The sequence below is a fragment of the Clytia hemisphaerica genome, unplaced genomic scaffold, assembly GCF_902728285.1.
Source record: "Clytia hemisphaerica strain Z4C2 unplaced genomic scaffold, Clytia hemisphaerica genome assembly, whole genome shotgun sequence".
NCBI classification, from domain to species: Eukaryota; Metazoa; Cnidaria; class Hydrozoa; order Leptothecata; family Clytiidae; genus Clytia; species Clytia hemisphaerica.
Window position 1 is genome coordinate 429,592 of NW_027103309.1, and position 26,035 is coordinate 455,626.

Here is a 26,035-nt window from a genome sequence, read left to right on the forward strand (position 1 = left end):
GAATTTTTTTTTCTGGAAAAGCCCAATGATCGAGAAACTGCGATTAAAAGGAGGGGGTCCGGTATTGAAAAGTGAACTTCAACCCCCTCAATAATGCTAAAAACAGGTTATTTAGAGTAATTCAGCTTGTGATAGCTGAAAGTATTTTCAAAAATAAATAAACGGGATGGGGCTCTCATAAGAAGGGGGGGGTCCGAAAATTTTTTGAAAATTAATAACCGGGTGGAGATGTTTATTTGGGACCTTACAGTAGGTACTATTTTGTATGTCTCCTCATCAGTGTTGCATTTACCAAGAAACGTGCCAAGTTCATCCAAGCTCTCTCAATCGATCAACATAGTAAAACTAGCAAAAAATTCAAAGTACCCCTTTTTCCCTCCTCAAGACGTCTTTTCTTATCTTTTTCCCCATATCTATAATATTCTTAATCTTTCAAAAACTTTTTTCATGTATTTATCTTTTCTTCTTTATTTTTTTCACCTTTTTATCTAGTTTTTATCTTTCACTCCATTTTTCGTGAAAGCTTTTCGTCGGATGGCTTATCTTTTGGTGTCTTAATCGTGTTCTGTCCATTGCTTCTCACCTTGAGGGCGTCTCACCTGGAGGGCGTCAGCGCCCGTAGTGCAAAAGTAGATCATTCGGTTGTGGTGCGCAAGGTTGTGGGTTCAATCCCCCGCCTGGTCATACCAAAGATTTCGTACTTTGTGTACTTGGTACAAAAACTCGTTTACCAAGCAAATTATCGGCCACTCTAACTGATAAGTTAGTGCAAAGGTAGAGTGCGCAAGGTTGTTGGTTCAATCATTAATTGGGTTGTACTAGAAATTCTCAAAATAGTACTTAATATTGCTCTGCTTGATGTTCAGCAATGAAAGAAAATGATCAATGGAAAATGGATTTATCCAAAGAGAAAGAGAAGAGCCCTCTCCTACCTTCGGGTGGATAGTAATATAGAAAGCAGAGCTTTAGGTTCGCCCCCGCCTGCGGTCACTGACTAACTTACTCACTTACTTCTAGACAAATGAAGGTTCGTGTATGTGCCGCGAACAAGACTAGCTCTGCCTTTAACAGTGCCTTGCTTACTCCTTAAAAAGTATGCAGAGGGTCATAAAAACCACTACATTTAATATCGGTCCTCTCTACTACCTGAGTTTCACAAAAATGGGAAAATCACCGAAAAATTTGAAACCTAAAAGGCTTATCTTGTCATGTTTTGCTCCAATCCCTCTCAAGGAGGGCGTCGTCAAGATAAAGGGAGGGTGGGGGCATGTGCCGCTCATTATGGATTGTTAAAACCAAAAGAAACGTAATTTCAGTCTCCCCATGAGCGTTACAACAGTCTCCCCGTTAAAAAACGTTACAAAATGTTAAAAAAGTCCCCCTCCCTTAAAAATGTTGCAAATAAAACCTCGCCAAAATGGAATGAAGATTTATGGCTAAATTTTGGACCCGATAAGGATTCAGAAAATTCTTAAACTGCTGTATTTTCCTTCGATTTTTGACAAAAACCGTCATCCGATGAATAATAGCAAGTTTATGTATTTGCACTTTTGAGGACGGTAGAGTGACTTCAGTAATTCGGAACAACCCACAGATCTAACCTGCAAAACCGAGGAAGGTAAAAGGGCTGATTTGCCGTCGTCCTCAGTTGATCAGGATCTAGTTTAATTAGAACCGTCCGTCTCCGTCGCAGAAAAAAACACACATACATAAACTATTATACCTACTGGCTCTCGTCTCGGTCCGCGTCTCCGTACGATTCTCCATGCTCTTCTGAACTTCAGTGCAGTTATTGTTTCAGGGTTGCCCGCTCAAAAAAGGTGGCAGCTTTTTTTTTAACATCATTTGCCTGCATATAGTCTGAATCGCAGACCTCTACAAAACTACAGGTAGTATAGAAGAAGCATTCTATAAGAAGCACGAATTCGCTAGAGGATACAAGCAGCCTAACCTGCATCTTCTTCATCGGGAGGGTTTCACGGATGAAAAGAATCGGCTCTCCTGTCGAACAGAGTGGTGAAATTTGACGAAGGTTTTGACATATTTTCAGAAATTGGGTATATATTTGGGGACATGGCGAAAGTTGGGTTACTTTGGTACGGAGAAACGGAATTTAACGAAAAATCGACCGAAATTTTGGCACGATAGTTATTCATTCCCGTTTTTACGCTGATGGGATGGGAATCGAGGATAGAAGTGAAATGCTTCTGTTATTCAGAGCCCCGAAATTCAGCTACTCTACATCTGCCTCTCTCGAATTCCATTTTCAAGGGATCTATACATTCCTTCGAATCGGAGAAAATTCGAATTATAGACAGCATTAAAACCACTTTCCAGCTGGTTTGACTAATTTTTTAGTTCGAATTACAGAAATATTCGAATTAGAGAGTATTTACTGGATATGCAACATTGCTTGATTAAGTTTTGTTGCCATGCACTAGCATCACACATCCATCTTCAAAATGTTGATAATATTATTGTATCTCACGTTAAACTAAAAGTGTTAACTCCTCACAACTTCCCCCTACTGCTTTTTTCCTAATGAACCTTTTTTTCACTTGACTCGTGATGCTATGCAAGTTTGTATTGTGCCACCAACAAGAGAGATTCGATAAATGTTTCTCAGCTCTTTTCATAATATGCTAAGTAGATATACCAGATAAACCAGATGATAATTTGTGAACCTAATAAAAACCTGAACAGCTCACCTACTGAAAATGCAATACAAAACCATTCCATATATTAGAAAATAGACTAAATTTTTCTATGATTTTTATCTTAAAAAATACCGGACTGTATTACATTTGTTATCCTTGCTCTAATCTGTTAAATTATTATCTTGGCAGTCCTCAGGCAAATATACCCTACCCTATAACAGGCCCGGTGGAAGCGGGGAGACTGGAGAGACTTCAGCCTCCCCACATTTGAGCAAAGTAGATTTTGAAAAACTCAAACTCCTAGCGAATTTAATCTCATTTTGAGCCTTCAGCCTCCCCACTTTTAGCGTTGTTCCATCGGGGCCGTATAAGCGAGCGACAAGGATATTTTTTCAGACCTTGAAGATCTTTTTAACCTTTTCGCTCCTAAGGACGTACATATACGTCTTTGATACGTTCCTAAGGACGTATATATACGTTTTTAAGGTGACCTTAATATTTGATCGGATTACGCCCCAACCGTCAGAGGTACGGTAAAACCGATTAAAAAATCGGAATCAGCGTGAAATTTCCGATAAGAAACAATCGGGGTTTGTTTTGGTATGACGCAACATTTTTCAAAAATAGAAATGGTAGACCAAGCTGTGTTGCGTGATTTTGTGAAACTGGAGGAGGCAGAAAGTTAGCTATGAAAGTAAGGGTTTATAAAAGTGTTTTAGAGTTTTATTTGGCTTTTCAAAAAAGTATGGAATTGTATTACCTAACTATAAAGAAACCTTCTAAAGAAAAAAGTAAGTGTTTTTATCAATTTTTCAGTTCTCTATAATTTTTTGAAGTTTTGCACCAAAAAATGACTTTTTCGCGACATTGTTTTTTCATATACCTTTTGTCTGGCTTCATAATTTCTGTCCAAAATTTTTTGAAGTACTCAGTTAAACATATTTAGAAAGGGGAAAGGCAGGGCTTTCCAAAAATATAAGGGTTTTTTTCTGAAGTTAATTTTTCAAAAAGTTATAACGGTTATCGTGAAAATTGCATTTTCATCAAAAAATGTTGCGCGCAGACCGCGTAAAAATATAAAAAACAGCGGAGGGGAAAGGTTAAGGGATACTAAGGGATAGAGAAAACTATCCTTATAAAAATCCAATTTTTTCTAGGATTTGCGTTGAAATAAAATCTACAATACAATACATTGCCTGGACTTACGCCCACCTGAAAATCCGTGTAGCAATTATAAGTTAGTTCTTTATATATATCTTGATATTACGCACAGAACTTCGGTTCTTTGAGCAATCTATAGACTCTGTGGAGGAGCAAGCTCTGCTTCACCACAAGTGATTATGCGAAGCTCAACACTTAGTGTTTTGAGCACTCTGGTGACAACAGCAGTCTATGCTCGCTTATCCGAGCCGCACTGATGAGCCCTGGGAAGGACGAAACACGTGTCTGCGGATAGATGTATCTTGATATATGATAATAAATTTTTTTTCCAAATTGGGTCAAGCTTTAGAAGACTGTTTGTTGACCTTGGTTGCTGCACAGGCGACTGAGGCTCGATTCCCACTCGCAGCGGTTCACTTGGCAAGTGAATGAACCGTCGCCTGGGTCAACCCATGTGAGGGGAATTGGGTAGTCAGTCCAAGGTGCTGACGGGGCGCTCATTGAAAGCGTTTATACTTGCGAAAATAGGCCTCAAAGCCTCTTGCAACTCAACCAACTAGAAAGTATAGAAAAATTATATTGAGATAGTTCACACTTTCCTATTGAAGAAAGAATAAGCAATGAAAATGTGTGAAGTTCGAAACAAAAGAGCATGGTAGAAGAACTGGTGTTGTGTATTTTTGACGATTGTAGTTTTAATGCTTGTTGACAAGTGCCAGGAAGAAGAAGGGTGAAAGAATCAGTGGATATTTCGGTAAGGTCATGAAAATTTTTATTGCAAGTAATATTAGATGGGGGGGGGGTTTGTACTTTTACGGTGGGACGGGATTGGCCCTTTTTAGTACAGGGAAAAAAAGACGGAAAAATGGTATTTTAGAATCAGAGGTGACGGTATTTGGCCTTATTTTTTGTGATTATGCCGGTATTTGAACCTGTACAAACCGGTGTGACGGTGTTATTATTTTTTTCAATTTTCGGGATTCCGGGATTCAGTAAAAATTTTGACGGGAAAACTGTATTTCGAACCCCTACAAACCCCTCCCCATATTACAGTGGAGTCTACGTTATTCGAATACGCGGTCCCAGCTGACCCACGACATTGTTTCAACGTTCATCTAACGTTATATGGACGTTGTGAGTGTTAGATAAACGTTGAAACAACGTCGTGTGCCAGTCGGGCGGGGAACGTAAACTTAACCAGTTAGGAAGTGAGGTTTATAACATATTGTTAACTGGAGGCACAAGAAAACTTGTTCGAGTTAAGGAGGAGACATTCGAGTTATAGAAGTTCGACTTGAAAAGACCTCACTGTATTCGGAAGATGCCTTGTAGTTTTTATAAGATACTTCACTAATTGGTCATTTAAAGTGATAGAGATGACGTGTTCTTTAGAAAAAGTAATAAGATTCTTTTATTACATCTTAACGACCAACCAAATCAAATAAGAGCTTGTAAAAACTCCAGCTTGTCCCGTATTCGGACTATTATTTTTAGCTTTAAATCTTAAAAGGTTAATTAAATTAGTATTTTATATCCATTATACAATTTACTATATGGCATGACATATTTTTGAAGCCCATCTCCTAGCAGCTAAAGGTCATGCATACCATTCAGGGATGAAATGAATGTACCGCACAAAGGCATTATAGAAAAATATTTTTTCAAAAATTCTTTTGCGAAATCGATATAGATTGATAAGGAAAGGTCACAAAGGTACTTTTTCTAGAGTCGTTATTTCAAATCTTGCACGGATCGAAATTTGTATAATTGGTAGAAATTCAAAATTGAAATTACCTTAAGTGAAGACATTTTCGCGGGGAAAAGAATTTGGCCGGTTCGGCGAATTTTACTAAAATTCTCCAAATTGGGTTTCCTTCGAAAGTATTTTTTTTCTGTCATCAACAAAACAAAATTCCCACTAAATTTATTTTATTTTTATGCGTAGCCCGAAATTCATACTATTTCAAGCTTTAGACAGGTTTTTTTTTCGCTTAGAAACCGCCAAAATTGTTTCCCGCCAAATTTATTCTCTTCCAGCTATCCGCCAAATTTAATTTCCTCCAAAATTTCTTCCTTTGAGGTAGTTGAACTTAGAAAGTTAGTTAGTTAACAAGAAATGTGTATTTCTCAACAAGAAAAATGTATCTTATTTCCAAAAAATGAAATTCAACTTTTGACATCTCTTTACATTTTAGCAAGCAAACGAGATATAAAATCCACTAAAGTGATCAACATGAAATACTATCAAGTTCTCACAATATGTGCCGTGTTGGTTTGTTTATTGTCGATATCAGAATCGCGAAGTATCGCCAAGCGTACGAACAACTATATCACTTACGAGACGTGCATCAAACATGCGGATGACAATAACGAAACGTGTTACGCTGATATTCCTTGGTTTTCGAACGAATTTACCAATGATGACAAACTTGCCATGAATGACGCATGCGTGAAAAAACACCAAGACGAACATCATTTATGTCTGATGGAACGCCAAGAAGCTCAAAAACATGAACATGCATCATCATCATGAATATTTTCCAACTTTTATGTATTAGTATAATGTCTTTTACACAGTAGACAAAAAAATATGAACACACATCATGAACTTATTTTAACACTTTTCTATTGGTGATGTCTTTTTCGCATTAGGGGCCGTCCACATAGTACTTACGCACTAAGGGGGAAGGGGGGTCTTCTCAAAAGCGGGGAGGGGAGGGGTCAAAAGAAAATATACGTACGCAGAAAAAAAAATTTCATAGCCCTTTTTTGCTTGTTTTCCTGTCGACTTTTACGCTTTTTATACGCATCAAGGAAAAGAAATAAATTCTTAATAAACATTGAGTTTCATGTATGAAATAAAGGTCCAAACCAAACGATTTGAATTCGAAATTTTCTTCAACCAAGGAGGGGGGGGGGGTTTAAATGAAAAAGTACGTACTTACCAGGGGGTATGGCCATTTGCGTACGCTTGCGTACAGGGGGGAGGGGGTACTCGATTTTCGACATTTTAGTGCGTACGTACTATGTGGACAGCCTAGATAAAATTTGAATTTAGAAATATTGTCAGGTTTAATAGCAAACCTGGAAGGGTTATTGTATGTTTGAGTGATGTTAGGATGTGGTCGTGTATTCAATAGGCTTCGAATTGAGCAATTATCAGTACACCCCTGTCTCAGTGCCCCGGTAGAACTTTTTCCCTCAGTGGGGATGAAAATTTCTATCAAAATACCAATGGGGATAGAAAATCTATTGTTTCCAGCTCGAAAATTCCAGTGGGGATGGTTTTGGAGTGCAATTTTTTACATTCAGTTTTCAATGGGGATAAAATCATAGTGCAATTTCGCAGTGGGGTTGAAATTGTAGGATATTTTTTCCACCGGGGACGATTTTTGTCCTATTTTTCCACCGGGGTGGGGGGTCCACCGGGTCTGTGACACAGGGGTGTATCAGTTCTCGTTTTGGACAACTTATTGTTTCCCAACTAAAAGCCCTAGTGTTTCGTAAGTTAGTTAATGTATGGTTTTTTTGTACCGTAGTGGTGTAGACAATCACTTTGCCTGCCATTTTAAACCAGTCGATTTTGCGGACCAACATTGCAAATAGTTTCAAATTGTTTCAGCTTTTCTTCTCTCTTCAAAAGCTTTTAACAAACTCGCTATTTTTCTACATGTGCGAAATATTCTATTTTAAAGATTTTTCGGTGAAGATATGTTTTAGCTAGATTAATGCATCAGAAGCCCATTACATGTTTTTTTTATAAGCATATAAGAATCCAAAAACAGGCTCAGAGATACTTAGGTCGAAAGATTAATAAGGCTGAAAGAATGCTTGAGGGATCTTATATCCGAAGCAAAAATTTAAGGAAATACTGAAAAGCCTTAAAATTCCAGCCAAAAAAAGCCAAAATCAGGAAAAAACATTTTTCGTAGGCTCAAGTAATGCTTGCCATATACTTAATTTTTCCCCATATCTGAGCCTAGATATGCTTATAAGTGCAATGCTTATAAAAAAACATGTAGCGACTTTTTAGACAGAACTAGAACTAAATTACATAAATTCTTCTGGTATAAGGTGATATAATTTACGAAAAAAATTATCTTAGTTAAGTTATTAAAACATAACATTAATATAATACGGATTATAGCTTACAAATATGAAAATATTACACTTAAAATCATATGTTCTGCTTTTTGGCTATATATTTCTTGCGTGTTTTTTAATACTTTCATTTTTTCGAATAATTTTGCTCAAACTTTGTCTATCAACGCTGAAGTTTTTTCCCGTAATTTGCCAACCAATCAATTTATTTTAAATTCTCATGCATTTTTGCATAGGGCACCAAATCAAATAATATATGCTTTTCTTCTTTTGTTTTGGAAACTGTTATGTATCCCTCTTCCAATAAACCAATCAACGATCCTATTTCATATCACGTGGTAATGATCCTTGTCTTCTGATTGGCTATCACCATTAACCTTCCAATAAACCAATCAGCGATCCTCTTTCATATCACGTGGTAATGATCCTTTTCTTCTGATTGGCTATCACCATTAACCTTCCAATAAACCAATCAAAGATCCTCTTTCATATCACGTGGTAATGATCCTTGTCTTCTGATTGGCTATCACCATTAACCAATCCATTATCTTTGTTTGAAATGGACAATAGATTTTCGTTCGATTTGTATTTCTTGATAATTGCTTTCGCTTTGTCAAAATCTGTATCAAGATTTTTGAGAGCGGCCGACCTTTTCGATTGGCGTTCTTTGGCTTCTGCTAAACGACGTTCTAAATATGGACTTGATGTTCGCAATGTCTAGAATTGTAAAAACAATAAAGATAATTTAACCCTTTTTATAGCTGAAGGTGCCTTAGCCCGGGGTCCACTTAAAGCTTTTTTATAAACTGGATGGGGCGATTAAGTGGCCCGGCAGTATGGCAACCTCGTCAAATGCTCCTAGTCTAGTTCACTGGACTCAGCGTCATTAAAAATTCAGCCAGAAGTAGACTCTAGTCTAAAGGTAACTTTACAGTACTTTGTAGGAAGAATAAGTAAATGTGAGAAAATTATAATCATTTCGAGATTTGGATTAAAACAATTTTATGTGGTGGGTTTCAGATGATGGAAGATGAGGCTAAGTACTAGCTCGAATTACCTTAAGTGGATAAATTTTGGCGAGGACTTAATTTAGCGATTGGCCAAAATACAATTTTGGGCGGGGATTTAATTTGGCGATAGATCAATTTCGTAAAATTTGGCAAATTGGAAATTTTGTCACATTGAAATGGGTGAAAATTACTCAAAATTATACTAAAAAGTTGTGATTTTTTACATAATTCTCTCTTTGTTAAATTTGGTCTGGAGATTTAATTTGGCGAATTGGCTAATTTGGAAATTTTGGCCAGGATTTAATTTGGCAAAATTAGCCAAATTCGCCAAATTTAATCCCCGCCAAAATTTATCCACTTAAGGTATGCAAAGATCATATTTTTACCAATATTTTTGTTTTGGTATAGGGAATGTGCATCGTGTAAAATTCCCGCCCGAGAGTTATGGATACATCAAAACTTATCAGAGGGGATGCGTGCAGCCTTAGGCAAATACGCAAATAGCAGCTAATTATTCATTGGCAATGTAACAAATATGCAGTAAACTAAACTATTTATTTGAATCATTTTATGATATTTTTTTCACAAATTAAAAATATTACCTTTGTTGGTTCAGCAAATGCAGGGTTTTCTCTCACATTCCGGTCCGCTAAATTACGGTATGATGACGTCATCAAATTATTTCTCATCGTCATCAAGTTAGCACTGGGCGTGTTCGTTTTGGTAGATGCCCTTCTCGGTCCTGACCCCAAATGGCCGAGCCTTGTTGACGAGCTCAGTGTAGTTAAGTTTGAAGTACTTTTAGACGATAAAAGTTCATCAAAACTTTTCATTTTGATCATTTGAGCTCTCTTGGTTGACTGGATTCGTTTAGCTGACCTCCGTTGCATTGTGGATCCAAAAAGATATTCATTACCACGTGACTCATGCTCATAAGTGCGACTGGAAAAGATGTTATCCATGCTTTGGGCGTGTTTTATAGGTGGTGCACCTCCGCCTCTTTGACTGAAGTTACCGGAACGGATAATTCTTTTTTGCATTTGTGGTGAGCCTGAGAAACTCCCTGATAAACTGGTTCCTAGAAGAGAAAAAAAGAAATTAAAGGTTTTGTTTTTAGATAAAAGTGATATCGTTTGCTTATTCATCAATTTTAATTTACAAGCCTTTTGATATTGAGTTGACACGGATGTGTAGCAAAATTGGTCCGAAAGAAGAAAAAATGCTTATATCAGCATGATATAACAATAGACGATATCGCGTTTAGATAAATGCAATGCATTCTGGTTTCTCGGGGACTCTCAAAGGAATTATAATGTCGATTATATAATGATCTGGAATAGATTATAATTCCCTTGAGGGTCCCCGAGAAACCAGAATGCATTGCATTTATCTAAACGCGATATCGTCTATTGGAAGACACTTTCCTGATATGAAATATGTGTAAACAGAAGTAAAAGAATTTACTGAGCTGAGCTGGCCGAAAGTGTTTACTTTTTAAGAATCTCAAAAGTTCAATGTGTAGTGGAGCGTAACTGTTTCGATCCGTTTTTGGTGTCCATGTACTATGTTTCGTAACCGTTTCGTTTCGAAGCGTAATGTCTGAATATAATCTAAGAAGGACTAGAGAAATATGAAGTAGTATACCTGAGTAACTAGCGCTGGATGTCGTTGAATGATCACTGATGTTTCCCTCATCTTCATCCAGTTCTGGTTTAATTGAAAGTCTCTTCAATGCACGGCTGTTATAAAGCATGGTACTATCTGGTGGTGGACGGCAATAATCTGGAAACATAGAAATGACAGTATTGATCACAGATATCTGTAAAGCCAGAAGGGCTAGATAGGCAACTTTAAGCTTTCTTCAGGAAAAAAAGTGAATATCGGAAAAAATATCGTTGCTATTGTTTTCCAAAACCCGCGAAGCTTCTGATTGGTCCATCACTATAATTATATTGTAATGTCACGTGACTCTGGTAGGAAATCCTTCCAAAGATGAGCTTCACTTTTTGACCAAGGCCGCTTATCTAGCCCTTCGGGCTATACTATATCATTGGTATTGATTCATTAAAAGAAACAGTTATTTTCCTTGACAAATACCACTAAAGAAAAGTCTTTCTCTCGTTATAATCTGCAGCGGAGACAAAATAAAATAGGATTTAACTTTTGATAGAATCGGAATACTCATTTAAAAGATGTTCCAGAGAGGGATTTTATAACAAAGAAGAAAAATATTATTTGATACACCAATTAATTAATTAATTAATTAATTAATACACCAATCCGAGAGCCAGTCAATGCGAAATAGTTCGCTCGTTTTGAGCATGGGAATATATAAGATTCCTATGAAAGGAAAGAACAAGTTGTTCTTACCCGAAGTCGATCTTAAGTCCATGACGGAGGACGACTTGCGATCTAGCAACTGATGTTGTTGATGGTGATGACGTTGTTGGTTGTGATGGTGCTGATCGTACCGTGGCTGCATCCCTGATCGGAAACTTGAATGGTTTTGTGAACGACCCAATGGTCGATAGAAACAAGATTCATCCTCTGTGTGATATTCTGGCTCTGAAAAATCTAAAAGATACGAAGAGAAATGTTTAAAAAATTGATATTTTCAGATTTAAAACAACTAACGCATTCAGGCCAATCAATCAATTAGCCGTTTCTGTAACTGAGAAGCAGCAAGTCTTACTTCACTTGTGGTTAAGCAACAAGAAATACCCAGTAATGCAGAAGTGCTTAGTGGTACTCATTTACCGACTGATATTAACCCAATGACACCAAACTAATGAATGCTTTCTGAAGCTCTGTAGCTTAATTTTAGAGGCTAGATAACTGGTTTCGGGCTGACCTGTCCATTTTAGAAAAGTAAGTAGCTCTAGGATTGAAAAAGTTCACCATATTTTTCACCCAATCTTTTGAAAAACACCCCTGTCTCACCGCCCCGGTAAATCCTTTTCCCTCAGTGGGGATGAAAATTTCTATCAAAATGCCAATGGGGATAGAAAATCTATTGTTTCCAGTTCGAAAATTCAAGTGGGGATGGTTTTGGAGTGAAATTCTTTACAATCAGTTTTTAATAGGGATAAAATCATAGAGTAATTTGACAGTGGGGTTGTAATTGTAGGATATTTTTTCCACCGGGATGATTTTTTGGCCTATTTTTCCACCGGGGTGGGGGGGGGTCCACCGGGTCTGTGACACAGGGGTGTTGAAAACGAGATAAAAGTTGCTCGTGATGTAATTTATTCCTTATCTTACATTTCTAATGTTCACTTTCCAAATTAGAAATGTAAGATAAGGAATAAATTACATCACGAGCAACTTTTAAATGGTAGACACCTACCATCATGTTTGTCCAAGCCATCACCAATAGTTGAACTTCGTTGCCGACGACGACCGCTCTGTAAACAAAACAAATCGTACTGTATATGTTTCTTTATAAAAACAAAAAATTGTGAAAATAAGAATATTTTAAGAACATATATATACGAACGTAAGACTTTGATTGCCAAAATATTTTGAACATTTGAAGGCTTTGTGGACTCTAAAATGCCCAGATTCTTAAGAAATTGCACAAAAATACTCATAAAACTGTGAAAATAATAATAACATTTTAGAAACATTTTTTAAAGCTTAAAACTCAAAAAGTTGAAAACATCACGAGAAATACTTTGGAGGGGGGGGGGGGGGGTTCAGGGGTCTTTTTAAATACCGTCATACCGACAAAAATTTGGGTCAAATACCGAAATACCGTCTATAAAGGAAGCCTAATTACCTAATTACCAATACCGGTAGAAAATTAAATAATCCCGTCGTTTTTTTCTGGTAATACCGATTTATCGGGGGAAAAAAGGCCCAATACCGTCGTCTGTAAAAGTGAAGCCCCCCCCCTTTAGAGATTCTTATAAAATAAAAACGTGTTTAAAAGAGGCGTCTTCAAAATCGTCTTGTTAAAAGCCATATAATTTAACTTGGCCAAAAAGGTGGTCTACTTTTATAACTAATTTACTGTAATGGTCAACCTTATATCTAAGTATTGGTTCGTTGTCAATTGTCAATTATACAGTTAAGTGATCGGTGACCTGTTTGACAACGCGAGTCTTAAACAAAGTTCTTTTTTTAAGGTAAAAGGCTGGGGGTACACGTTTTTTATAAGAACATCCAAAATGTTTGAAGCCTTCAGATGTTCTTAACTTTTTGAGTTTTTAGCCTAATGTAATTAAAATGCTCACAATTTCACCATTTGGAGAGTATTTTTTTTGCAATTTTTTGAGTAATTGAGAGTTTTATAGTTCTTAAATATTTTGGTTATCGAAACCTTATGTTCAATATATGCTATTACAAAAATTTCTGTATTCTGGGTTGCATAATTTGTTACTGACGTCAATAAGCTCCCCTTCTTTCTGTTTGATTCCATATTTTTAGGTTTAGTTAAGTTTTTTTGTGGTGGTTAATTCGCTTAACGAACAAAAAATATGCCTTACCATACGCCGGAGTAGTTCTTTTTCCTAAAAGAATGAAAAAGTGTCGAAATTATGTTCTATATTATAAACTTTCATCCGATAGGGACACACCTTAATGACGCACTTAGACGATGCTATCGTCCGTTTAAAAGTCAGTAAACGCGGGAAAAAGTTCGGGCGTCAGGGCAGTTTACGGGAAAAAAGTGGCGGTAGAGTTTTGGACAGTAAACATCTCCTCCACTGCTTACTCCACCCGAATTTATCACGCCTCTCCTAAACTATTCCCTTTTTTAGTGATCTTGTGTAGACGATAGGATCGTCTATGACGCACTTCTCCATTGCAAGTTTTGAACGCATTAATTCCAACTTTTGATTCCGGCCGTTGGTTTCCCCTTAGGCTTCTGCTCATCCTCTAGCAGTTCTAGTGAAAAAGTTTCCTTTATGGGAAGTATATCTATAAGAAGTCTGCAATTCAGACTAGTTTTCCCTATAATTAGTACCGTGTTGAATTTGGAAACTTAAATGAATAATCAGAGGGTTGGAATAAAGATTTTTAGACCGTAGATTGCTTCAAATTAGTTTTTTGTCTTTGCGCAAAACTGCTTGAAAAGATTCATCACCAAACCAGAAGTTTGTATAACCCTGAACAATCCTAAAAGTAGTGAATACTATATAGAGTACACGTGTTCTTACACTAGTTAAAGAAAATCTAAAAGGTTTGAGTCCTTCATTTTCAGCAATGGAAACACGTTTTGAAGGTAAATGTAAAGAATATCGCTTGTCTTTGTCCATATCAAATTTGACCATGATTGCTTGTTAGTATTACTTCAGTAGTTTGTATTTGTTAGTATTTACAACTATATCTTTCCTAGAATTGAAAGTAATACATTAGTCAATCTCATACAAAAACTTCAAGAGCCCGAGTGGGGACGCGTTATTACGCATTGTACGCTCTTACGCAATCTCCCAAACGTTAATGTAAACGTAGAACTGTGCGTTAGTCATATATTCAAAAATCCAAAGGCTATGTCATATCTTCCTTCGTTTCGAGTGTGAAACTCTTACTTACAGTAAGGCCTAACAGCCTGGAGATGTCTATTGTGTAGATGAAAAATTAATACAGATTAAAATCATTTTTCAAATAAACAATCAAGTTGAAACCTCTCAGGAAAGAAGGTCCTTCAAACTAAGATTCAAAACTTTCTCAATTGGGCTTTCCAACTTTCCTCTGAAGTTTGCCACAAATTGACAGAGTGTCAATAATCCGGTCATGTTTAATACGGATAATGGGCTCTTCCAAAAAATATTCGTACATGGGGGTGGAGGATATAGTGTCCAGGGGGTAGTGAAAAATCTACAAAATTTGCCTTGTCGGGGGTAAACTTGCTCTGTTTGGGGGTAATTTTGAGTGTCCAGGGATTCAACTAATGCTTTCCGGGGGTTTAGACCTGCTGTCCGGGGGGTTAGACCTGCTGTCCGGGGGGTAAATTTCCAAAAAGAGTTATATCCTCCACCCCCCATATTCAAGTTTTTTCGGGAAAAATCCAATGTAACGATGCATCCACAAAGTCATACGCCATTTTCTGTTATTCAAATTCTATCAAAAGTTGCAAACTTTTTTATCTCTGTTGCAGATTATATTGAGACAGGTTTTACTCTAAACTTATTTAAAAAACAAACGCAGCTTTCATTAAAACAAAAGATCAATCTGGCGACACCGTCCTCATCAACATTATCACGAAACATATATGATATATTCTCAATAGAGAGATGGAAATTTCATTTAAATGAGTCTGTCTCGTCTTCTGCGTCTGTCTCTATGTCTGCCTTGTAAAGATTCATTCATGATATTCATGACGTAATGTTTTATACGGAATCAGCCAATAGCCAGTGCGTTTTCCACTAGTTTTATTGTTTAATAAATGGAAAACACCGGTCTTTTTCGGGTGCTTCCGTATAAAATATTACATCATCATCGTCACGAAACATGTATGTGTATGACACATTCTAATTCGAGATTTCCTCTTCGTGTCTACTTTTTACAGATTTATAGCTACTATTTCCTTTAGAGTACAACAATCAATAATTTTCTATGTAGACTGACACGCCAATCGGGCTGGAACAATATAAGTGAGCGTAGGGGTTAGGTAAGCGTAGGAAGAAAATTTGTCGGCGGGAGAGGCTTGAGGTTAATGTTAATCGGCACCCTCTCGCTAACTTTTCCTCGTTCTCTTACACAGCTCCTATTTTAGTGTACGCCCGCCGCCTTTATGTTCCTTCCCTCTGTAATGATTAATACACCGTTTAGGAGTCTCACTATCTCCACCGTAAAAACGGTAGGTAAAAATGTTTACTTTAGTACTGTGGACGGTTAGAGGAATGTAAACATTGTCAATTTTTTTTCTTTCCTTTAACGAGAATGATATAAATATCTGAACATCAATCATAATTTCATGGATCTCTCCTGAAAATTTCACAAAAATTCATCAAGAGGAAAAGACGTTATGATTAAAAGGAGTTCTTTACCTGCCATTTCCCTGCTAGGTTTCCTTACGAGAACTAAATTTTTACCTACCGGTCAAGCTAAGAGCGACCTAGAACGGTCGCTAAAATCAAAACAATGGAAAATTGTTTGGACGCGTGCGCAGTCGACACTATTAAACGGTGTATTAGCAGACTAGTCTACTTTCGATGCTATATTTTTGTCGTTCTTTCTACACCATCAACATCAATTCTGTAAAATAAATCCAAAACTGTATTCATTCAAGGTACTAATAAACTCAGATAAACATCAAATCAATAGAAACTATACTGCGGTCAGCTTGGCTTACGTAATTCCATTCTTTAATTGCATTTTCAGCAGTGCGGTTGTGGATAGTCACTTATGGGTTATGGAATGTTATCTCATAATATTGTAAACAAACCAAACCAATTCAAAGGATTAACAGTTATTTCTGTCGCATTTTGTGACTTCCTCTTCTGTTTATCAAGGCATCTTTTTAGTTAAGAGTTTTAATCGTAGACTTTAAGCTCCGCGATAGCTCAGTTGGGAGTGCGTCAGACTAAAGTTCCAAAAGTCCCTGATTCAATCCCTAATTCAATCTCAATTCACGTTTGTCATTCTTAACGGCTTTGTTTATTCATGCTTCACCGGATCTGTTGGAAATACTGTAAAATAGACTTCATCTTTCACCACTTTCTCCTGGAAGTCTGTAATACTGGAATTTAGGTTTGACATTTTCATTATGGAAATTTTATTTGATTGCCTGTATTCTATCTTAAATCTATCTGATTAACACAGCAAGCCCTTAAAAGGAGTGACTTGCAGGGTCCTACAGTCCTTCCCTTGCAAGATAAACATGGCAAACGTGTACAACACACTTTACATTTGTAATTCAACAACAGGCACGAAGGAGCAGTTATGGCAGGTACGGCGTACCAGATTTTCACAAAAAAAAACCCGAAATTCTCCTCTTCGTCGGTAAAATCGCTATAAAATCGCTTAAATTTCCTCATTCGCCGTACCAGATATAAAAAGCTTCCATCGTGCCTGAACACCCTTACAAACCAACCGAAGCAAAGCTCTTATAATGATTCTGATCATGAACATGTTCTGATTGAACAGGATAGAAATCATCAATAACTAATATTCAAAGAGACACAAGGGAAGACGAAAATCTCTTTTAATATCCTCATACAGGATGGTGTTATTTATCAAGTACAGCGACTAATTAATATATTTTCATTATTTTTCCTGTTTACATTACAGAACAACATGATGGATGTTCAATTTCCTTTAACGGATGGAAGACATTAAAAATGACCAATAATTTGATTGTAACCATCACCACTTCATCCATCCATAAACTGAGAGCCACAGAAAACAGAAACCCCAATCGCAAACATCCAAGTCATACAAGAGGCTTACAAGGTAGCAGTACTTTTTATGTTCTTCTATGAACTTTCTGTGAGCCTTATCATAGCTGCTTGTCGATTTAGCCCCAATTACCTCTCTATATACATAAAGAACTTTATACACATGATTTATAGTCCTTTCAATGACGGCTGAACTCAACTGTCAAATTTATCACAACCTGTTTTAAAGCTTACTACATAGAAAAAAAATTGGCGTCGAGTCAAATTAATGACCCTTTTCACGTGGCACCAACACTAAAATATTAGTCGAGCTTTGTATCCTGAGCTGCAGACCCGGGGGGGGGGGGGGTACTTAGGCAAAAATAGGTGCTGGGTATGTGCGGACGGTAAGGGTAGAGTTTTTCACCTTTCAAAGTCTCTCTAAGGGTTACAAAAATCAGGAAATTTCAAAGTAGTCTCTCTAAGGGTGGGAAAAATCACGATTTTTAGAAAAAAATTTTGATTTTGAGAGAAAAAATTACAAAAAAGTCTCACTAAGGGTAGGAAATTTTTGAAAATCAGAGAAAATTTTTCGAAAAAGTCTCTCTAAGGGTCACTTTTTCACTAAAATTTGGTCTCTCTAAGGGTCGGTTTTCGGAGGTCCCGTCCGCACATACCCCCTCATTCGCCAACCCTAGTACCCCCCCCCGGGGCTGCAGACGGTTGACGGTGCTTTAAAAACTCATACCAACGGAAACTTCGTGCACCCACTTCTCACAGACCCACTGGGAACCCTTCCCACTGGAAAAACTGGCCAAAATATCGTCCCCGGTGGAAAATTATCCTCTAATTTTTAACCCCACTGAAAATAATCAAATAAACTGCAAATTATTATACTATTTTCCCATCCCCACTGACTTGAAAGCAAAATAAACCAGCTGCGCTGGAAGCTCCGGCTTAAGAGATTAAAAGATGTGAAAGATGAGCTTGTTGAGTTAGTTGTGTTAGAATGTTGCCCACAAACTACTAATCAGAATAGATCAGAAAGCAAAGTAATAATTCTATTGCAGAGCGAGTATGAGAAATAACCTTAACAAATAAATAAATAAACCAGCTAGAAGTTTAGCTCTTCTAAGTGATTACACATGCACTTTCTTGCCTAAAGAACTAACCCCACCCCCGCCCACTCATCCTCGACTAAAAAGTTCAAAATTGGAGCTAAAGGAGATGAACATTTAGAAGTGAATATTTCCAAGTTCTTATACCATGGCGTCCTCCAGCTTTTTGGTTCCCCCTAATAACAGCTAAAATCCCCCATCTGGCCTTTTCACCCCACTTTTCTTTAAAATTCGTTGCCCCCCCCCCCCACCATGCGAAATCACCCTAGCCGTATTGTATAAGGGTTGCGAAGTGATGATCCAGACTTGCCTCAATTCGCAAGCTACAGTACTATAGCAAAAAAAGACTCTCAAAATCCCTAGAAAGACAGGCTTATAAGCCTGAATGCCCAAACACACCAGGAAGGTCTGTATTTATTCTGTTACTCCCCCCACTAGGTAGAGGACTGAATATACCCCCTATTCGCCTTTCTCCCCCCATCAAGCTTGAAAATTTCACTTCCCCCTGGCACCAAAATCTGATTCCCCCCCCATCTTTCTGGGGGGGGGATGATCCCATGTATACTTAGCTTGGGAATCCATGCTATGATTTCTTCTTTGATAAACTAAATCCTTGGATAAACTGATGGCGAAATGTATAGCATGGTATGGGCTGAGAGTTTGAATTTCTCAGATCCTAATAACGGTTGAAAACATAGATAAATCAAATTCAGTCAAAATTTGGTTTTTATTTTAGTAAGTAAGGACAGCGCTAAATTTGAATTTCCCACTGTAAAAAATGTGAGCCCAATATTGGACTCACAGCTCGAACCCGTCTTGTGTACATCAAATTATAAAAAACACATGACGGGTCTTCTGTCTAATGTATACTGTAAATTAATTTTTTTCTAAACTTGCCAATAGTGAAGCCATGATGCGCCATTAATTTGATTGTCCGGATAAAATTTTGGGGAGAAAAATAGCCTAATTAGAGGCCACGGCTTTTAGCTAAGCATTATTTGTTCTGTTGGGATAATTTATGGAGGAGAGTAGGATAAACCAAATAAAATGGTGCAATAGTGTGTATGTGATAAATAGTGGTATATTTGGAAAAAACCTGTTTCGGGTTTGAAAAATCTTCAAAAAATTTCTCCGATCTTGTTCAAATTTACACAGGAATTGTGTCTTAGTATCCTTTACTGAATTCCCATAGTGATATGTTTGTAAAAAATCTGTGTCGGGTTTGAAAAATCAAAAGGAACGGTCGCAAGCCGCGATGAAATTACGACAAAGTCCAAAAACGACCATTTCAGCCATAACACTGCGACAATTTCTCCAATCTTGTTCAAATTTAAAAAAGAATTGTGTTTTAGTATCCTTTATTGAATTCTCATCATAGTGATATGTTTGTAAAAAATCTGTGTCGGGTTTGAAAAATCAAAAGGAACGGTCGCCAGTCATGATGAAATTACGACAAAGTCCAAAAAATATCATTTCAGCCATAACACTGTGAAAATTTCTCCAATCTTGTTCAAATTTAAATAGGAATTGTGTTTTCGTATCCTTTACTGAATTCTCATAGCGATATGTTTGTAAAAAATCTGTGTCGGGTTTGAAAAATCAAAAGGAACGGTCGCAAGCCGCTAAAAACGATCATTTTCAGCCATAACACTGCGAAAATTTCTCCAATCTTGTCCTAATTTTCAAAGGAATTGTGTTTTAGTATCCTTTACTGAATTCTCATAGCGATATGTTTGTAAAAAATCTGTGTCGGGTTTGAAATAAAAATCAAAAGAACGGTCGCCAGCCACGATGAAATTACGACAAAAAGTCCAAAAACGATCATTTTCAGCCATAAAACTGTGAAAATTTCTCCATTCTTGTTCAAGTTTACACAGGAATTGTGTTTTTGTATTCTTTATTGAATTCTCATAGTGATATGTTTGTAAAAAATATGTGTTGGGTTTGAAGAATCAAAAGGAACGGTTGCCAGTCAACAATAATAATGATGAATACAAAACAGGATCATTTTCAGCCATAAACATAACACCACAAAAACTACTCAGATCGTTTTCAAATTTTCACTGTAATGTAGTAATTTTAGTATTCTCTTTTAAATTCCAATGGATGTGTGTTTGAAAGTTTCATTGTCAAGTTACCAACAGAATTTTATGGTTAGCCATATGCAAGATTTTTTAAGCACTCGATCAGCTGACGATTCATGGCCAAAATTTCTCCAAAGTCTTTCCACATTGTTAGAGAGCCAGTATGCATCAAACTTCTCATAAATCATGTCCAAAACATCATGAATAATGATGAAAATGATCAATTTATTACTACTGAGATTTGCCAGTATTTGCTACACAGTCAACTAGTCGACTTTCGGCAGCCATCTTTTTCTTAAATACTTTCGGCCAATCAAATCACAGTATTATTTGAATCAGGTAATTCGTTTTTATTAAATCGGAATAGATTATCGGATTAGATAAACAAACAAAAAATGTCTTGAGCGTCGTCGTCGGACGAGAGAGAATTTAAGGCTCCTAGGCCGGAGCAATAATTGAAATCCCCATTCATAAAAAATATGAGAATATCAATCCCCATCGAGTTTCAGTCCGTTATTTTTATCCCATCTGGCTGAAAAAATCCTACCGGGTCTGTGAAATGGGGTTCTCTTCGTGCAAAGCACGTCTGACTATCGAAATTGCTATCTGCTGCTTCGGTGGAGGTTCACCGTTGATTTAACTCAGAAGGCTTCCAGATCGGTTTTTTATACAGAATAACGTCAAGAAGACTGAACTGAATATCGAATTTCTAAACAAAAAGAAGCAAGGATACACGCTTTTTTTTTATAAGAATACACTTTATAAGAATGTCCATGATGAAAATAGCCAAAAAATTAAGAATATGCTAAGAATATCACCATCATAGAATTTTGCTCCTCAAACTAAGAATACCATTTTTAGAGCATTTTCAATTATAAATTGTCAATTACCCCCAAATGAGGCTCACCCCTTTCACAAAAATGCAATCTTATGCTTGAGACGTATGTACTAAATGTTAAATCGAATCTGAATTAGGACCCTAACCTAAGAATATGCTGTAAGAATATTTTAGGATGATTTTCCCAAAAAAGTTAAGAATATCCATGATGAAATGGATTTACACCATTCTTATAAAAAAAAGAAGCGTGTACAATCCTCTCGAGCTCAGGCCCTGACAAAAGGATCATTCATGTTTTCGTGTATCGGAACAAAATTACAGTGTTACAACCAAAATTTCCATTACTCAAACACACTATAACGGTAGCAATTTTTTGTGTTCCGCAAGAGATACACAATTTGTATTAAACAGTGTAGAATACAGATTGGATTTTTATGTGCAGAAGAATTTTTTGCAATTTTCAAGATGTCATCACACCCGTCAAGACAGCTGAATTCTAGGGCAATTATTGATTCCTTACAGAGCAACATCATGCCTTTGGTAAGAAATGAATATTTTATATTTCAATTAAAATTCCGAGAAATGTAACTTATGGAAAAACTTTTTGTCTTAAATGGTAGACTTCCAAGTGATTTCTGTGCAAGAAATTGGGTTGACGTGAAGGAATGTTTCAAAATTTAAAACAAATTATGCTGCGCTTTTTATGCTAAGTTCTCTTCTACAAATTTAAACTTAACTTTGCAATAACTTCTTACTTTTTTTAATTTAGATAAAAAAAACCGATGGTGTTCTAGCACGTCGTGCCATTTTCGCAGACGAGGATAAACTATCAATTTGTAATGTCCGTTTCATTCTTGATGAACTGCTAGCAAATATGAAAATAAAATTCTTCATTTCGTGCGTCTCTGGAACTCAATCCAACCCGAAAAAGCGTGGAGAAACAAAGACCACAAGATCCCTTCCGTGCTTGTATCAATTTTTTCATCTGTTATGAAAAATCTATCATCCAGGAACATGAAATTTTTCAGGGATTTCATAACGCTACCGACACCAAATTTGAAAATAAGCCGATGGTGACCAAATCTTCTACCAATGATAGAGAGTCAATATTCAGAATGCTGCAAACAAACTGTTAAAGTGAGAAAAAATTTCATCTATTATTTCCGTTAACTCAAATTTACAAATTTTATATTTCAGCGGCAGACCTAAAACTTTTAGCAAGGAATTAGAACCGAATTTTTGATATTTTTAATCATTTTTTTGCCTTTGTTTTAGGATCACAATAGCAAATGCATCCAAACACTCATACATGACAGCCTGTTCCACTGCTTTGAAAAAGCTAATCCTACAATGCCTTGTGATATGGTTGACGAGACTGTTCGTGCCCAACGTCAGGAAGTGTGTCGTCTTCACTGCTGTGATATTCGGATTGCAGAATCATTTTCCAACGCCAGCAAAAATCTGACAAAATCTAAACTTGTCCATATTTATGACGGTATGGGGACATTAGACGAGGATCTTCCTGAGGCACCGCCATCATCAAACCTATCGAAGGCGGCAGACAAAATATCTGAATTGATGAAGAAGCTTAACTATCGATTGTACCGTGGCATGGTTTATTTCAAACCTGAAGAAGGTAACTTAATTATTAGGCACTTTGAAATTGTTTCATGGCTGTGAATTTCGTAAATTTTTAGGAGTAATTGGATAATTTCAACATAACGTTTTTCTTGATATTAAACTGTTTGAGTTTCCTATTGATTTAAAAAAAATTGAACTTTGTAAAGTGGAAAAATCTACATTTCTACAGCTTTTCCTTTTTTTCTTCACCGACAGCAAAATTCACATTCAAACTTCTTTGCGATCCTGAAGAATTTCTATGCAAAGTACAAACGAACGCAGGACTGAAGGAATTAGTATTGGCAAACAATGCAAATCTTTTGAAGCATATGTCTAGCATTCATACTGAAGTAAGTACTTTAATTTTGGTAAAATGGTTAGTCTCCTAAAAATTTAAGGCTTGAATTCGTTAACTCGTAATCTTTTACAACATGACCATCAGATTTTTTCTTTCATTTTTAAGTTTATAAATTGAAAAGTTCAACTGTGGTAGTCCATTTCATAGACCGTTAGACCGCCAGTAGGCCGTCTCATTTATGAGCATTTGTACTGGAAGACCGTAGGCCGTCAATTTTAGACTTTCAAAAGGTGTTCTTTTCGTTATTTTCATCTATGACTGCTTTTAGAATTCTTTGAAAAGTAGCTCAACTGTGGTAGTCCATTTCATAGACCGTTAGACCGCCAGTAGGCCGTCTCATTTATGAGCATTTGTACTGGAAGACCGTAGGCCGTCAATTTTAGACTCTTAAAAGGTGTTCTTTTCGTTATTTTCATCTATGACTGTTTTTAGAATTCTTTGAAAAGTAGCTCAACTGTGGTAGTCCATTTCATAGACCGTTAGACCACCAGTAGGCCGTCTCATTTATGAGCATTTGTACTGGCAGATCGTAGGCCGTCAATTTTAGACTTTCAAAAGGTGTTCTTTTTGTTATTTTCATCTATGACTGTTTTTAGAATTCTTTGAAAAGTAGCTCAACTGTGGTAGTCCATTTCATAGACCGTTAGACCACCAGTAGGCCGTCTCATTTATGAGCATTTGTACTGGCAGACCGTAGGCCGTCAATTTTAGACTTTCAAAAGGTGTTCTTTTGGTTATTTTCATCTATGACTGTTTTTAGAATTCTTTGAAAAGTAGCTCAACTGTTAGTAGTCCATTTCATAGACCGTTAGACCGCCAGTAGGCCGTCTCATTTATGAGCATTTGTACTGGCAGACCGTAGGCCGTCAATTTTAGACTTTCAAAAGGTGTTCTTTTCGTTATTTTCATCTATGACTGTTTTTAGAATTCTTTGAAAAGTAGCTCAACTGTGGTAGTCCATTTCATAGACCGTTAGACCGCCAGTAGGCCGTCTCATTTATGAGCATTTGTACTGGAAGACCGTAGGCCGTCAATTTTAGACTTTCAAAAGGTGTTCTTTTTGTTATTTTCATCTATGACTGTTTTTAGAATTCTTTGAAAAGTAGCTAAACTGTGGTAGTCCATTTCATAGACCGTTAGACCACCAGTAGGCCGTCTCATTTATGAGCATTTGTACTGGCAGACCGTAGGCCGTCAATTTTAGACTTTCAAAAGGTGTTCTTTTGGTTATTTTCATCTATGACTGTTTTTAGAATTCTTTGAAAAGTAGCTCAACTGTTAGTAGTCCATTTCATAGACCGTTAGACCGCCAGTAGGCCGTCTCATTTATGAGCATTTGTACTGGCAGACCGTAGGCCGTCAATTTTAGACTTTCAAAAGGTGTTCTTTTCGTTATTTTCATCTATGACTGTTTTTAGAATTCTTTGAAAAGTAGCTCAACTGTGGTAGTCCATTTCATAGACCGTTAGACCGCCAGTAGGCCGTCTCATTTATGAGCATTTGTACTGGAAGACCGTAGGCCGTCAATTTTAGACTTTCAAAAGGTGTTCTTTTCGTTATTTTCATCTATGACTGTTTTTAGAATTCTTTGAAAAGTAGCTCAACTGTGGTAGTCCATTTCATAGACCGTTAGACCGCTAGTAGGCCGTCTCATTTATGAGCATTTGTACTGAAAGACCGTAGGCCGTCAATTTTAGACTTTCAAAAGGTGTTCTTTTGGTTATTTTCATCTATGACTGCTTTTAGAATTCTTTGAAAAGTAGTTCAACTGTGGTAGTCCATTTCATAGACCGTTAGACCGCCAGTAGGCCGTCTCATTTATGAGCATTTGTACTGAAAGACCGTAGGCCGTCAATTTTAGACTTTCAAAAGGTGTTCTTTTCGTTATTTTCATCTATGACTGTTTTTAGAACTCTTGAAATGACTTTCAAAAGGTGTTCTTTTGTTTATTTTCATCTAGACTGTTTTAGAATCTTTGAAAAGTAGCTCAACTGTAGTAGTCCATTTCATAGACCGTTAGACCGCCAGTAGGCCGTCTCATTTATGAGCATTTGTACTGGAAGACCGTAGGCCGTCAATTCTAGACTTTTTATGGACTTGAGACGGATTGAAAACATACTAATTTTTCCAATTTTCTTTTTCAGCTCTTTCCTAAAATCAAGATCGACTACGATTTCATCGAGTGAAACAATACGTATCTAAAAACTTTCAAGTCGAGCATACGTCAGTTGCCCCTTTACCGATGACGAGTTTGGCGTCATAAGTCCACGCAGCTTTCACGATTTTGATCCCTATCGGACGAATTGCCACGGAGGTTTCATGGCTTCAGCAATCGAGCATTGGTTTCCAAGGTTAGAAGACCAAGTCAAATTGGCCCACAGAATTTACCAATGCCTACTTTGCTTCCAGCTACCAGACAAGACAAGAAAGCTAACACTAATTGGAAAAATCGACTCAGGCAAAACGTCAATTATGAACTTCTTTTCCGCATTAATACCCGAAGAAAAGATCTCCATTTTGACAAAGGAAACCACGTTTGGTCTGTCCATGATAACCGATGATACAGAGCTGCTTTATGTTGATGAATGGACGCGTGAGATGACACCCCCAGACATTGCAAAAATGCTGTTCCAAAATGGCCGGTTTCCTCAAGCCATCAAGTTCAAGTCACCAAAGATGAGAAAGATGGAAGCTGGTGTCTTCTTGACATGTAATGCGATGCCAAAATTTGGTAAAGAACAAGAGGCTGTGGAAAGGAGATTGGCAA

General features: G+C 36.9%; 2 protein-coding genes and 1 long non-coding RNA gene across 3 annotated transcripts; 2 read left to right on the plus strand and 1 right to left on the minus strand.

Annotated features, from left to right (window-relative positions):
* The first annotated feature begins 4,429 nt into the window (after positions 1-4,429).
* On the plus strand, positions 4,430-6,430 carry LOC136812637 (uncharacterized). Its single transcript, XR_010847374.1, has 2 exons — positions 4,430-4,572; positions 6,014-6,430. It is a non-coding gene; the product is annotated as an uncharacterized lncRNA (long non-coding RNA).
* Positions 6,431-8,344: 1,914 nt separating this feature from the next.
* Positions 8,345-13,483, minus strand: LOC136812836 (uncharacterized). The gene is made up of 6 exons (XM_067069364.1): positions 13,417-13,483; positions 12,276-12,333; positions 11,300-11,503; positions 10,574-10,711; positions 9,532-10,007; positions 8,345-8,636 (listed from the first exon to the last, which is right to left on the minus strand). The coding sequence occupies exons 1-6, from the start codon at positions 13,417-13,419 to the stop codon at positions 8,406-8,408; spliced, it is 1,110 nt and encodes a 369-aa protein (XP_066925465.1). The 5' UTR covers positions 13,420-13,483; the 3' UTR covers positions 8,345-8,405.
* Positions 13,484-22,420: 8,937 nt separating this feature from the next.
* LOC136813051 (uncharacterized) lies at positions 22,421-25,454 on the plus strand. Its single transcript, XM_067069570.1, has 4 exons — positions 22,421-22,427; positions 22,566-22,926; positions 23,127-23,260; positions 25,413-25,454. Exons 2-4 carry the CDS (start codon positions 22,641-22,643, stop codon positions 25,452-25,454), a joined length of 462 nt encoding a protein of 153 aa, XP_066925671.1. The 5' UTR covers positions 22,421-22,427; positions 22,566-22,640.
* Positions 25,455-26,035: the final 581 nt, after the last annotated feature.